Source organism: Cygnus olor, chromosome 15 (assembly GCF_009769625.2).
Source record: "Cygnus olor isolate bCygOlo1 chromosome 15, bCygOlo1.pri.v2, whole genome shotgun sequence".
In the NCBI taxonomy this organism is placed as follows: domain Eukaryota; kingdom Metazoa; phylum Chordata; class Aves; order Anseriformes; family Anatidae; genus Cygnus; species Cygnus olor.
The window spans coordinates 12,999,627-13,014,185 of record NC_049183.1 but is presented as its reverse complement, the minus strand read 5'-3'; the positions used below and the strand labels follow the sequence as shown (position 1 = coordinate 13,014,185).

At 61.2% G+C, this 14,559-nt stretch overlaps 1 protein-coding gene across 1 annotated transcript; it reads right to left on the bottom strand.

Annotated features, from left to right (window-relative positions):
* Nucleotides 1-2,260: 2,260 nt before the first annotated feature.
* On the bottom strand, nucleotides 2,261-13,893 carry LFNG (LFNG O-fucosylpeptide 3-beta-N-acetylglucosaminyltransferase). Its single transcript, XM_040574684.1, has 8 exons — nucleotides 13,428-13,893; nucleotides 6,568-6,616; nucleotides 5,769-5,868; nucleotides 5,491-5,644; nucleotides 5,247-5,332; nucleotides 4,791-4,956; nucleotides 4,300-4,385; nucleotides 2,261-4,188 (listed from the first exon to the last, which is right to left on the bottom strand). The coding sequence occupies exons 1-8, from the start codon at nucleotides 13,809-13,811 to the stop codon at nucleotides 4,122-4,124; spliced, it is 1,092 nt and encodes a 363-aa protein (XP_040430618.1). The 5' UTR covers nucleotides 13,812-13,893; the 3' UTR covers nucleotides 2,261-4,121.
* Between the last annotated feature and the right edge of the window lie 666 nt (nucleotides 13,894-14,559).

The window sequence follows — 14,559 nt, the reverse complement described above, 5'->3', positions numbered from 1 at the left end:
ATGACAGCGAGGTGGAGTGGATAGCCAGATGGCTGTGTGCGTTGTTTGGGTTCTGTGATTTGGCCACTTTTACACTCGTTTCCCACAAATGTTCCCCATTTGCTGGCCAGAGAGGCTGGAAGTGGAGCTTGGAGAGGATTCACACAAGGCTCTCCATCTCCCGTCATCCCCTCCCACCCCGATTCACAAATATTTCTCGCCGGGGCTGCTGCCAGTACTGGTGCTCATCCCATCGCAGCGCAAACACGAGTCCCCAGCGAAAAGCCTCTGCGCCACAGCGCTTCTGCGCTGCGAGCCGGCTGGGAAAGCAGCAACTCACACAGCATCCAGCACACTGAGTGACCCGAATGCAAGTTTTATTATTTAAAAAAAAAAAAAAAAAAAGGGAGGTGAGAGAGCAGCAAAAATGACTAATGCAGAGCCTCACTCTCCGCCCTCCATGCTGCAATCCTCCCTGGGGGGGGGGCCGGGGAAGCCTTCGGCACAGTGCTGGAGCATCTCTGGGGCACGGCGGTGTCACAGAGAGGTCCCTACATGGTGACATGTCCCCACCGAGCCAGGCTCGTCCTCTCCCTCTGTCCCAACAGTTTTGATCCAAAAGGTACCACAAGTTATCAGGAGCAGCCCCAGCTGCAGCGATCGTAAACAGGACGTCCCACACCAGCGCCGGGGGTGCAGATGAAAGCAGGCTGGCCTGATGAGCCCGCCAAGTATGTGAGAGCAGCAGGGCTTGCTTTTGTTTTCCTTTTGTTTATTAATGCCTGTATTTATTTACTTTTCAGCCCACGAGTAAGGAGGCTGGGAGCCTGGTGTGGGATGAACTGGCGGGCTTGTGTTCTGCCTCGGCTGCTCCCGAAGGCTTGCTGGGGTGCTTTTATTATTTTATTTATTTTATTTTATTTTATTTTATTTTATTTTATTATTTTATTTATTTTTATATGTTTTAACACCCCCCCCCTCCAGACACAGTGCAGCACTCAGCCTTCCCCCCTTCCGAGGGGTCCCCACTCCCTACAGCCCCATCCCAGCACCAGGCTGCAGCCTCCATCTCCCCTTGGCCTCCCCCCTAGGAGGAGGAGGACGATGATGGTGAACACAGGATTTGGGCTGGTTTTGCCAGAAATGTGCCCTTGGCACCCACTCTGCTTGGATGACCCGGGGAGGGCAAGGCTGCGGAAGGGGTGAGGGCGCCTGGGGCTCCTCCAGCCTGACCCTGCGCTGCCGGGAAGTGCCCGCAGCCCCATGAGCAATAGGAAAACGCGCGGGCGAGCGGCGGGTGGCACGGCTTCCTGCGCCTGACGCAGTTTCCCTTCTGTGACCCCGTGCCGGGAGGGGTGCGGGGGGGTGAAGCGGGGACAGGGGACCGAGAGGTGCCAAATCCTGCACCCTCTGCACGGCTGTAGCCAGGCGGTTTTGCAGGGCTCACTTTCCACCACCCTATCTTTGTCCAGGGCACTTTTGCTCTCTCCCTTTTTTTGGGGGTGCCAGTTTAGGGCGATGCTCAGTTCCCTTCTGCATGCAGCAGCCCCAGAGGGGGCTGCCTGTGGGGGCTTTGGGTTCATTTTGGGGCTGCCTGAAGGGGGTGTGTGTGTGTGTGTGTGTGTCAGGGGGAGGGGGTTGTTGCTTTAGCACATGCTGACTTCCTGCTAGGATGTATTTTTAGCAAGGCCAACCCATGATAACCGAGAAATTCAAGCGAAACTGTAAAGTAAGTGTGTGCCTTGAGAAAAAAAAAAAAAGAAAGGTAATAAAAGATGCTGGGTAAAGAGGAAGGTGGGGGGGGCTGGGGAAGGAGATGACTGTGGCAGATGAAAGCTGCTCTGGTTGCACAAACAGCGCTGGGTTTAGGAAGCAGGGGGGCAGACCTGCCGCTGGTGCCACAGCACACGCGGGCTGGGTGTCGGTGATTCCTGGTGTCCGAGGGAAGGGGCTCGGGCCCCCCGCAGCCCCCGGCCTTCCCACGCACACGCCTGCCGGCCGGCTGTTAACACCCCCCTGCTAACAATCGGCTCTCACCTCGCCCCCACCTCCGCTCCCACCCCAGAGCCTGGGAAAACCCATTCCCGAGGTGCTAAGCCCTGATGGAGCCTTTTGGGGACGGGAAGGAGGAGATGATCCCCCCCTCCGTGGGATGCAAAGGGGCCGATACCCGTGAGAACAGAGCAGGATACAGGGCAAAGCCTCTCGGTGCATCCCCGAGAGCTTCGTTAGGGACAAAAACAAGCACAGCCCATCCATGAAGAGACACTGGAGCCCAGGACCAGGTGACCGTGGTCAGCAAAAAGCTGCTTTATTGGTGATGGCTCCCACGGGGGCCCCGTGGCAGCGATCGGGTTCAAGTCCCTGAGAACACGCCGTCCATGCTGGTTCCCCAACCCACACCTATTGCTTTTAAACACATCCTAATTACAAAAAGCACAGAGTGATGTTCCAGATACTGGAACATATAAATTAAGGTAAGTGATAGTTACAAGACATCGCAATTTTTTTTTTCTTTCTTAAACAGATTATCAGAAGGTTGTTTTTTTTTTTTTCTGATCCACAGAAAACGTATAAAAAGCATTTTAAAATCTACATAATTCTTAATGTTGCTGGTTTTGTTTTGTTTTGTTTTGTTTGTCTTTTTTTTTTATATAAAAAAGGCACAGTAAAAAAATACTGGCACAATAACATATTTACAACGCACCCATTATGGGCTATCTTCACTCAGCTTCAGGTTGGAAACATTCGGCTCCAGCTCTGCCCACTTCTCCCTGCGGAGCGCGGGCTGGCAGTGGCCGCGGGGGGATGCAGGAGCCCTGTCCCTGCCCGCGTTGCCCAGGACTGGGCTAAATCCATCCCTGGCTCACGGCAAATTTTGCTCTGGCAGCGTTTCCCAAACCATTTTTGCTCCTGATGTGCCTGGAGGAGCGGGACACCACTCTTTGGTCCCCCAGTGCTGGCCTTGCTGCAGTATGCACCCCATGTAGGAGCAGGAGCAGAGCCAGGGGAAGAGCCTGCGATGGTGTGGGGGGACATCTGCTCTTTTGGGGTGCCCGTTGCCCACCAGCCACAGGCAGAGAGCAATGGCCGGGCTGGGAAACGCTGCCGGCCCGTGGTGGGTGCCCATCCAGCCAAGCACCTCTCGGGCACTGCAGCCACCCCAGCAGCACCCACTGGAGGATGCTTGGTGGGGGGACACCCACATGGCCCCCAAGGACAGACCCTGAAGTGCTACTTTGCAAAGGTGCAGGGTGCCTGTGCTCAGCCTGCCTGCACCCGCAGCCACCCCGCTGTCGGGCAGGGAGGTGGCACCGGAGGGAGACACCTCAGCACTGCGCAAACACAGCTCCGGAAAAGCCCTCCTCCCGCCCCCTGTATTTATAGAAAGCCTTTAAATTAGTCCCTATAAATAGTGCATAGATTTACGCCGCTGAAAACATTTCAGCGGGATGTAGGGAGCTCTGGGGAATGGAGCGAATGCTGGTGGTGCTGGGCTTGCCAAGCCACCCGTCTGCCCCACGGTCTCCCTCTGTGGTAGCTGATGAGCACCCAGCAGCTTTGCAGCACTGCAATGTGTCCCAGCATTTGCCGTGGCCAGGTTAAAAAAATAAGAACTTTGCCTGTGAGGAGCCAGAGCCTCAATGCTGAGATTTTGGGGGCTGGGAGAAAGGATGGGGACAGGTTAGGGGTCTGCGGGAGCAAGGAGGGGTTAGAGGTGAGGGTAGGGAGGCACACACCAAAAAAAAAAAAAAGCCACCTTAACATCTGGAAGGAAAGAAAGAAAAGCAAGCCAGGGTGAGGCAGAGCTGCGCAGCACCGGCTGCCGCTCCCCACGCATGGCGCGGGGCTGGCCGGCGGGCAGGGGGGCTCGACCCAGGCGAGGCAGCCTCCCCGTGCCCCGGGGTTAAGTGCTCAGGACCCGTCCGTGCCTGCCGTCCCGGAGCGGGCAGCGGGGGCGCGCGGCCGGGCAGGGGACAAGGGGCCGCACAGCAGCCTTCAGTACACACACACTGTGCAATACCACAGCAACAACGGCCGGCCGGAGGGCCGACACAGCCGCACGCACACACACGAGGTCCCGCACACCCGTCGGATACCGGGGAGACTCGGGACGAGGTTGGGAGGGGACACGCATCTCCCTAGTACACCACGTTGGCGGGGCACCATGGCGTGTCGGGGTACAGCAGGCAGTGCACGGAGCGGAACCTGCGGAGGAGAAGAGCGATGCTGAGCACAAGGTGGTGGTGGCCACGTGGTGGCATGGCCCTGAGGGGGGTCCCTGCCGGCGGGGTGCGGGATGAGACCCCCCCATCTCACCTGGATGGGTCCTCCTCAACGGAGAAGGCTCCCTTCATGTGGATGGAGTTGCGTTTGTTTTCGAACATGCCGTAGCTTAGTGTCACCTAGGGGAGAAAGCACAGGAGGGTCAAGCAGCCGACGTGACCACGAGGATCGATTGGGGGGCTGCAAAATTCACCCTGTTTCTCACGGCCTCCTGGGACAGGCTGATGGGGCTTGCACATCTATCATGTCTCGGCTGAGATGCCCAATTTTTAGGTGGCTCAAGGTAAAGGTGACCCCTCCTTGCACTGCAAAGGGATCCCACCAATGAGCCTCAGCTGAAAATCTCATTGTAGCGCACTTCATTTGGGGATTTCAGCCTTTAGCTCCAGGGCCCAACCCTGCAGACCCTGCTCCCAGGCTCCCAAAATCCCACTGCATGCCTACACTACAAAGGATAAAACCATACGAAGGTACCAACCATCCCAACCCCTCCATCCAGCCCAGGGCCCTCATGGCAGGGTTACCTGTTTGTGGATCTCTGTCTTGGGCACCTGGTGGAGGTTCTCCAGATGCGAGTGGAAGAGGTTGCTCCGGATGAGCTTGACGCCCAGCACGGACTCAATGATGTAGCCAATGGTGCAGTCATCGGGCAGGCGGATCTTCTCCGCCGTGCTCATGAAGTGGCCCCCGCTGTGGGGAGACAAAGAGGAGCTGCAGCGGAGCGAGGCCCGAGGGGATGTGGGCACCCCACGGGGCCTGCGCTTGGCTGCTGGGCACCCGGCCCAGCTCTAATTAAAAGACAATTAGGGGAATTGAGGTCCTTTCTAGCTCGTTTCCAAGCCCCTGCAGAAGCCCCCATCAAGGCAAAGCGAGCCAGGTGGTGGGACATGTTCAAACATCCCCAAAGGTGCTGTCAACTCTTCCGTGCCCTGCTGGGACCGTGACGGGTCCCGCTGGGGGAGCAACGCCAGCACTCTTACCTGGCCCATGGGCTCATCTTCAGCGCCAGCCCCCGGCTGATGCAAAACCCTGCTCCTCCCGTGGCAAACCAGAAATGCACAGGGTGCTGCGAGAGAAGGGAAGCAAAGGCAGTGAGACCTCCTCGGGCTGGCCCAGACCCTGGCCGACATTAAACCAGCCCCAACCTCCCCCCCTCCAGCACCACGGGAGCTTCCCACGGGGCGCTGCTGCCACGGCGGTCCCCCCATCATGTCCCCCCCTCACCATCTTGTTCTCGCTGATCCTCTCCGTGGCCTGGATGGGCCGGTCCAGGCTGGGCTTCCCGATGTAGATGTCCTGCGTGTGGGGGTAGCTGGAGAGCAGCTTCACCAGCGTCCGCACGTTCACATAGTTGTCGTCGTCCACGTGGCAGAACCACCTGCAGCGGCAGCAGCAAACGCGTCACGCTGGGCCGGGGCAGCTCCCCGTCTTACCAGGACCGCCCAGGCCCTGTGATGAATTACAGCCCCGAAAGGCAAACCCCGTCCCCAAGCACCGCTTACTTTCTCCCGGACTCGATGAACTTGTCGTACTCCACAGCCATCTTGCAAGACAGGGCCTGGCGGCTGTGGGCGGCCGAGCAGTTGGTGTTGATGACGTTTCCTGAGGGAAGAATTGGGGTTAAAACACCGGTGCTGGGGCATCACGCTCCCCCCAGACGAGGACGCTTCACCCCAGGTATGATGGGGGGATGAAACCCCACAGGCTTCATGCTCGGTGGTGTCTGTGCCATGTTGTTTTGGGCAAAAAGCAAACTTTGGCTCTTAGGTGCACATGAGATGAAATGGGGTTGTATCCCAGTATCCCAGGGCTCCCATCCTACATGTAATGCCACCCTACATCACCCCGCCTGTGCCCCTAGCACCCTGGGAGCAAGGAGGATGGATGGAGGGGGCAGGAGGGAATGGGGCTGGCTTCTCCACCCAGGATGCGACAGCCAAAGCCCTTGCTCTGTTCTCACTGCCTTTTCCCACAGCGGCCACCTGTTATTTGCTTGCCCAACTCAAAGGGAATCGCTTCAAGGCCTGAAAGGGAGTCATTTGCATGGGGAGAATAGGCTGAGCTGACCCCGACCCCGGGCAGCGGCTGCCAGATAAACGTCCCCACGAAACCCCGGGGTCTAAATTGCAGTGTTTTTGACTGTTTTTTGATCATTTTTTGACTGTTTTTTGGCGTTCCCCAGGGCAGGCAATGCAACAGCCATGCTCCCTGGTTGGGAGAACACCCCAGCACAGCCCCAGGCACCCGCCACACTCAGCCAGGTCTCACACACACACAAAGGGCCAAGGGCCACAGACTCACGTGCTTGCTTCTTCAGCTCTTCATCCTCCCCGTCTGTGAAGATGAAGGTCTGAAAGAGAAGATGAGGCACCTTTGAGGACTGTGGGGCCGAGGCCACGTGGCTCTGGACACGTCCCGGCAACCCAGGGCAGAGCGAGGGATGAGTCCCCATGGGGCACTGTCGGTGACTTTTCCCTCCTGGCTAAAACCCAAAGCAGCACCAGGGTGCTGAGCAGCCTTATAGCATTCTTGCCCTTGGATTGAGGGGCTTGGATCAATCCTCTATTTACACAGCTCCTTCCTGGAGCATCCCCATCCTCTTGCCCTTCCCACGGGGCAGCAGTGGCATGGAGCAGCCCTCTGGCACCCATATAGGATTTCAAGAGAGGCAAGGGCTGACCCGGCACGAGGTGGGCACACGGAGAGGAGCAGGGAGCAGGTGCAGCTCCGGAGCTCCCTCCTTCCAAGCAGGGACTTCAGACTCCAGCTGGAGGGACCGGCACGTGCAGCAGGGATGCCAAAGCATCCCTGGGCCCTCCCCAGGCAGGTGTGTTTGCCCACAGCACCAGGTGCCAACCGTGTCCCCACCTGTGTCAACAGCACGCTGTGGTCCCTGGCTGCTTGCACAACACCCCTGGGGTGGAGGAGCCGGCACCCACGGGTGCCTCCGGCCAGCTCCAAGGAGGGGACCGTCCCCCGCCACCTGAGCTGCCCGCCCGGCTGCACTCCTCTATTTACACAGCTAATTCCTGGCATATGTCGCCCGAGGAAGGGGGGGCCGGGGGCCGCTGTTCGGCCTGGATTTGGGGAAGGGCGAGAAGCAGGAGCAGAGAATAGGGGGGTGGGAAAGGCACCGCGATCAATCAGCGCGCAGCAAACAAAGCTGGGGGAGAGAAACCATAACCAGCTGCCAAGCGCTATTAAAAACCAGACGTGCACAAAAGGGCAAAGGAGGAAAGACAAAAGGGCTGGGGGGGGGGGGGGGGGGGAGAGGCAGGAGGTGGCGGGGGGGCACGGGGCCCGAGCGCTGGGGCTGAAGAATTACAGGCGAGCTGGAAATTCGGTGCCACCCCGCGGGCAGCCGGCCCCAGCAGCGCGCTGGGGTTTTGTGGTTTGTTTGAGGAGGGAGCGGGGCCACGACAATAGCGGGTGCGTGGGGCTGACTTTACTCAGTGGAGGAGAGTTAAGCAGGCAGCAGCAGTCATTAGCATACAGCTGCGCTGGTTAACCCGGCGCCGGGTTTGCTCAGGGCCCGGGCGAGCAGCAAGGGCGGCGGGGAGAGCAGGGACTTGCTGGAGGGATGAACGGGAGGGTGCGTTCCTGGGGACAGGGCTACAAGTGACCTTTTGGGCTTGGAAAGGGGAAAAGGGGGAAAAAAAAAAGGTGTGGTGGAGAAGGTGGAAAGGCAGTTCTCACAAATGCACGGCCAAGCGCCTGCTGTGCATGCCTGGTTTTGGGGTGGACAAGGGTCAGCCCCTAAATGGGTCGGTAAGGGTTAGAAGATGTGGGACCTGCTGATGAGGAGGGGACGGCTGTGGGATGGGGACCTTAGTCCGTCAGCTGCAGGGCCGAGGGTGTCCTTGGTGCCCCAGGATTGTCAGGAGGAGCTGCCCAGGGATGGCGGAGATGATCACACCACAAGCACTGTCTCACCCACCCCAAGGCACGTGGGGCCTGGTACACCCCCATCCACCTCCAGCCATGCCTCTGCTCAGGCGAGACAGAAAACGTTTGAAAATGTTTGCTTGATTAGATCAGAAGTGCCGTCCAGCAACTGTGCCTTCAGCCGCTCCAAAAATAACCCCACAGCCCATCCTCCGGCCCAGCCGCTATAAATAGGCCACAGGACAATTGTTTATTGCCGGCCCGCACCGAAAGCCCTCATCCTACCGAGCCATCTTCCCCCCCACCTCTCCCTGGGCACATCCCCGCAGTTTTCCCAGGGCAGGTGGGACCAGGTGGCACCTTGGGGACACCATGGACCAAGCACAGGGGCACCCAGCCCTGCACGTCACCCTGCAGGTTCCCCACCTCCCGCTGCCAGAGCCCAGCCAGGTATTTCAAATCAAAACCAAAATATATATGTATTTTTAAAATTAATTTATCTGCCTTTCTTCTACAGGAGCTGTGCCCTTCGTGCACAGCTCTCTGGCCCTGGGCAGGATCAGGCACTTGGAGGTGTCAGGGAACTGGGGAGGAAAGGAGCCAGGAAAGGAGAGGGACAAGAAGGCACCGCGTCCAGGGGATGGGGGAAGCCGTGGCTCAGCCTTCCCCTGGGACCGACCATCCTACAGCCAGGGATGGGGCTGGGCTCTGCAAGTATAGCCCAGGGATGGGGAAAAGGACACAGGCAGAACCCCGCCGGTGGCTTTGCTGGTCCCTGCTCAGCTGGGACCAGGCGAAACGTGGCCAGAGCTGCAGCTCCAAGGGCTGGCTGTGAGGGGCAGCACCCCAAGCAGGCTTCGTGCTGTCACATCCCCTCGCACCCTCACCCAGCACAGCCCGCAGCAGCCACGGCCCTGACGTGGGGACCCATTTGCAGCAGGATGGGACACCGCAGCCACAAGCTGTCCCCTACCGCCAGCCCCAACAGCAGACCACCAGCCCCTCTCCCACACAGAGGGCCCCCAGCCCTTGCACTTACCCCTCCCCATCTCCCCCATCCCCAGCTATGACACCGACGGGGTCCAAGACCTCCTGCCACCCCACACAGTTAATTTCCCTGCAGGGCAGAGGAGAGGAAGGGCCCGCTCCCGACCGCCCTGCCTGCCCAGACCCCTGCCCCGGGAGGCGCAGGAAGCCGCATTGTTCTCCAAAGCGCAACTTCAAGAAGCACAGGATGCCAAATCCCCGCCGAACAATAGCTGCCCCCACTGAACGCAGCCCCGCACAATGTGGCCGCCCCGCCAGGCGGCACAGAGGCACCCCGGGGTCCCCATGGCCAGGGGATGGTGTCAGCCCCCAGTCTGCCTGCGCGGGGATGGGAGCCCCCCAGCCGCCTCTGGTCCCCTGGGGAGGGCTGTTTCTTTATTTTTTTTTCACCCTCCCCTCCATTTCTCCTTTCGCAGTGACTCATTTCCCCTCCTCTGAGCGAGCTCGTGGGTTGCTCTGAGCTTGGTGCCGTGCAAAGCATCCCGTGGGCCGGGCCAGACGTGGGGCAGCCTTCCTTCTTCCTCTTATGCCACGTTTCAAAGCGGTCCAGGGGGGCTGCCAGGGCTGACACACACCCAGCAGACATCACACCTGCCCCCCCTTCCCCTGCCAAAAACGGGAACCTCGGCCAGGAGAGCCCCGCGACCCCACAGCTCACAAATCCAGCACCTTCCCCATCACATCTCACTTCCCCATGCTGGAAGGGGATGGAGCACCCCAGCACCCCCTGCAGCACCCGGGGGGGGGCTGGCAGCCCCTTTCACCCGAAGAAAAAGAGGGAAGCAGCCGCTCGCTCAGCACGAGGGCCCTGGGGCAAGGCGGTGAAGGGGCACTGGGTTAGAAGCCCCCGCCGGGATGGGATGCGTTGGAGGAGCAGCCCCTCGGGGAGGTGTGGGCGCTGCCAGAGCAGGTCTCTGCCCAGCTTTCTGTCCCCTCCAGCAGATGTTTGCTGCAAACAGCCCCGCTCCAGCCCGCGGTGGTTGGGAGGGAAAGTCCCCACCTCGCCTCCGCGGGCAGGGAGCAGCACAGTCGCCGTGTCCCTGTCCCCACGGCTTTCCCTGGGATGGGGTCCGGGCTGGCACAGCCCCGCAGAGCCAGGGAAGGGGCTCACAAGGCTCTGGCGAGAAGCCGAGGGCCCATCCTCCCCCTGGCTCCTTGCAGCAAGAGGAAGAATCCTCCACTGTAATTTTAAATGCTATAATTTTTTAATAACCTCCGCGCAAACAATGAGCTCATTGTGCAGCCGGGGTCCCCCGCCCTCCCGCCCGGCGCTCCTCGCACGCCGCTCGCCTGTGCCGAGGCTCTTATTGCTGAGGCCGACAGCATCGTTAGGGGCAGGCAATTAACAGGAAGGCAATTAACAGCCCAGACAGCACCCTGTCCCTGCTCACCCCCCACCCCCGCCCCCCAAAACCACCCTGCCTCCCAGGCTGCCCAGGGAGGGATGCTCACACGTGAGCCGAGTTGAGCAGTGCTCAGCACACCCCAGGGCACGGCCAAGGGATGGAAGGGACCCAAGGGACAGAAGGCACAAACGGCCTCCCCCATCCCAGCTCCCCAGGGGGCACCCAAGCAGGACACGTGCCCATTTCCCCCAAGGACACAAACTCTGGCCAAGGTGCTAGAGAAATTTTGGGAGCCGCCAGCGGAGGAGCGTGCTCTCCGGAAGGCAAATGCAGGCGCCTGGAGCAGGAATTTTTCAAAGCCTGCAATTATCGTGCCAAGCTTGGGGGGGGGGGGGGGGGGGGGGAATGAGCAGCTCCCACGCAGGCGGGATGACAGCCCAGCACAGCCCAGTACAGCCTGCGGGCACCGCAGCATGTGCCGAGCACCCGCTGCCCTCGGTGCCCCGGGGACCTGAATGTTTCTCGTGCAATTCTGCCACTGCAAAGCACCCGACTGAGCAGGAAACCCGTGGGTTTGGGTGGTTTGGACTAGCTTGGCATCCAGGACTTGTGCATAATGGCCACTTTCCTCCTCCCCCCTCTATTCTTTCAAGTGTAAAGTTTCCCCCAGGCTGCACTCCAACGGCCTAAGGATACAAATGCCGAGACAGCTGGAAAAGCTCCCCAAAGCGAGGAGGGGAAAACCCCACAACTCTTCCCCAGTGCCGCCTGTCTGGCCTTGCTGGTTCAAGGCAGGGAGCAGGCTCTGAAGGCAGCCGAGATCTGCCCTCTGTGCAGAGAGAAAGGCAGGAAGGAGAAGGGGGTGCCCGGCACATGAGCCCACTGCAGCGGGGTGGAAGGGACAGACCACAGGAAGCAGGGACTATTGTAGGCAGAACAAAGAGTGGGGAGGAAGAACACAATAGCTATTCCCCCTATCTGCCAGGGTGCAGGCTGGAGCTACCTACCAGATTTAACCCCTTCTTGCCAGAGCTCGCATCACCCCTCCATGGAGCCTGGCTAACCAAGAGCCATGAGAGAGACTTCGGGAGGAGGAAAGGGGGGAAGGAGACATTGCGCCAGGCAAGGGGATTCTCAGCCCTCGGGCAGGAACTTCCCCACACACCCCTGTGCTGAAAATGAGAGGGCCGGGATGAGACGGGCCTGACTCAGACCAAGAGAGCCGTTGGGGCGCAGGCAGCCCCACCGCAACCCGGGGCACCAGCGGGGAGGTGATGCACGAACCGCCTAGGACTGGGCAGGGATGGAGAGGAGCCACATGGCACCAACACCAAAAAACCACCACCAAACAGCTTGGCCCCAAGCTCGGAGCAGCCCAGGGTGCCCCAAAGTTTCCCCAAAGCAGAGGCAGGGTCAGTGTGGGAAGGCTGGAGCCGACGCCAGCAGCACGCGGGCTCGTCCCCTCCGTCCCCGCGGGAGTTTGCGCCGCCTCCAGCTCGCTCCGCAGCTCCTTGTCCTCAAGTGCTGCACAAGAGCCATCACTCAGCGGCTTGGCTTGTCAGTCGGGCACCTCGCCGGGCTGCGGCCCCCCTGGCTTCATGGCCCTCATCTCTAGGCAACCTGACCTGGACACGGCCGGCTCCGGCTCCCCCGTTCCCATGGAAAGTGCCACACAAGAGGCTGCGAAGCCTTTTCTCTGCGCCGGGAGAAAAGGGGCTTTGTTAGCTTGCCCAGGGGGACAGCGTGAGAGCCGAGGCTCGGGTCTCTGGGAATCCAAACGGACAAACGAAGCAAAACAAAACAAAAAAAAACAGAAGAAAGCCGGGGCTTGCAGGAGGGAGGGGAGGGGGGAAGACCAGCCATTCCCAGGATCATCTGTAGGTGCTCAAAGAGCGTTTCCCCCACCACCACTGCTCTCCACCCCCTCACAGCGACAGCAGAGCATAAAAGAGGCTTCCATTAAATAACTGTACCAGGGAGAGACGGCAGAGCCACTGCCAAGTCCCGGGGACCTGAGCAAAAAGAGAGACAAGATCCACAGGAGAAAAAAATAGTAAAAACGAAAAAGAAAAGTCAGCGCGCTTGGAGTAACGCGCAGGAGCCGAGCGCACCCACAAGGTCCAAGGGAACTGAGCAAAGGAAGGAGGCACGGGCAGGTCGAGCCCCCTTCTTCCCTCCCTGCCACTTCAGGCTTCCGAAAACCACCGAGGAACAATTCCAGGCCAGGAGGAAACACGTGAAGACAGTAGGACGGGAGGGTTAGGACGAGGCGTAACTTACTCGGGAAGCTGACTAAGGCTAGAAAGAGTGCCTTAAGAGCAGATGGCATGGCACATTTCCTAAGAAAGCCCCCCCCCTTTTTTTTTTTAATCTCTTTCTGAGCTTGAAGGACACAGCAGGGCTGCCAGGACAGGGTGTCACCAAGCTCAGGGCTGGCACCGGCTGCAACTGCCCCAGCACAGGCGAGCCGGAGCAGACCAGTGGGAGCCCCCAGTGCTGCCCGGATCCTGCCGAGGGGGCCAGGAGCCTGGGCACGGCTCTCTGAGGCCGGTGTCCCCTGGGCAGCCCAGTGCCTGCACCCCCGGGACCCCCCAGGGCAACCTAGGAGGGCGCCGGGGCCGTACCCTGCACCGTGCCTCAGTTTCCCCACTGGAAACCCTTCGAGGCAGCCGGGCAGAGCCGAGGGCTGAGTTTTTGTGCACCACACTTTACGGGGAGCCCGGGGCAGGGGTGGCCGAGCCCTCTCCATCACTCACACACCCATCGCTCACCCTCCCCAAAACCCCCCCAAAACACCCCCGGCGCTCGGCGCCACCGGGCGGGCGGCCGGAGGAGGTGACACCCGCCTTGTCCCCGGCCCTGCCCCGCCGGTCGCGACCTTACCATGTCGCGATTGCGGGAGATCCAGGTGTCGAGCAGCAGCTCCAGGCGCGCCTTGTGGAACTTTTTGGTGGTCTTGACGGCGATGAAGACGTCGCGGGGGGAAATGTCCTCGGCGGGCGGCCGGGGGGGGCTCGGGGGGGCGGCGGGCACCTCCCGGCGGGCTCGGCTCAGCCTCCCGAAATAATCGGCGAAGCTGCGGAGGCCGCCGGAGCCCTGCGCCGCCTGCCCCGCCGCCCCCAGGCTCTGCAGCGCCCGCTGCGCCCCGCCAGCCTCTCCCCTCGCCAGCCCCGGCCTCCCCGGAGGCTCCACCATGAGCACCAGGAGGCAGGTGAACATGGAGCCCACGAGGGACAGCAGCAGCTTCCTGCCGCAGCTCTTCAGCATCCTCCTCCTCCTCCTCCACCTCCTCCTCCCTGCCGCCCCGCTCCGCCACCGGCCGCGCTCCGCCCGCGCCGCCGCCGCCGCCGCCGTCCCCGCTGCGCGCCGCCGCCGCCGCTTTTAAACCGCCCCCGGCCCACCCGGGGCGGGCCCGGCTCGGTACCGCCCCCACGCGTGGCCGTGGGGCGTGGGCAGCCCCTGCTCCTGCCCCTGTCCCTGCACGCCCCCTGCGAGCCCCCTGCGCCCCCCCTTCGAGCCCCCTGCGAGCCCCCGTGCGCCCTCTGCGCACCCCATGCGCACCCCGTGCGCGCCCCTTGCAAGCCCCATGCGCGCCCCTTGCGACCCCCTGCGCGCCCCCTGTGAGCCCCCTGCGAGCCCCCTGCTCGGGGGTCGCCTGTGCCACAGCCACGTCCCCCGTGTCCCCCCCCCCGGGGGGCTCAGGGGGCTGCCCGCTGCTCCCGGCCCCCCATCGGGGTACCCCGGTGCCCGCACGCCGGCAGCCCCCCGCCAACCCACGCCCCTCGCGCTTCCACCAGGCTGCTGGGGAAATTGGGAATGGGGAGACGAGGGTCGGATCCTGCCCTGCTTGGGCAGAGCTGGAGGAAACGGCAAGGGTGGCGGACCCCGTCCCGGGTGGTATGGAGCTGGTGCCGGTGGGCAGCCCCCGCGGCGCAGGCTGAAAATAAATCCTGTAGGGGTGTCCCCAGTGACTGCTAGCCATGGCAACGACGCCTTGCGAAACGAGACGCTGTTT

Coding starts and splice junctions, on each gene's coding strand:
- LFNG (XM_040574684.1), bottom strand. CDS start 13,811: ATGCTGAAGAGCTGCGGCAGGAAGCTGCTGCTGTCCCTCGTGGGCTCC. Junction 5,333..5,490: donor GGATCAGCGAGAACAAGATG/GTGAGGGGGGGA, acceptor CTTCTCTCGCAG/CACCCTGTGCATTTCTGGTT. Junction 4,386..4,790: donor AGACAGAGATCCACAAACAG/GTAACCCTGCCA, acceptor TTTCTCCCCTAG/GTGACACTAAGCTACGGCAT.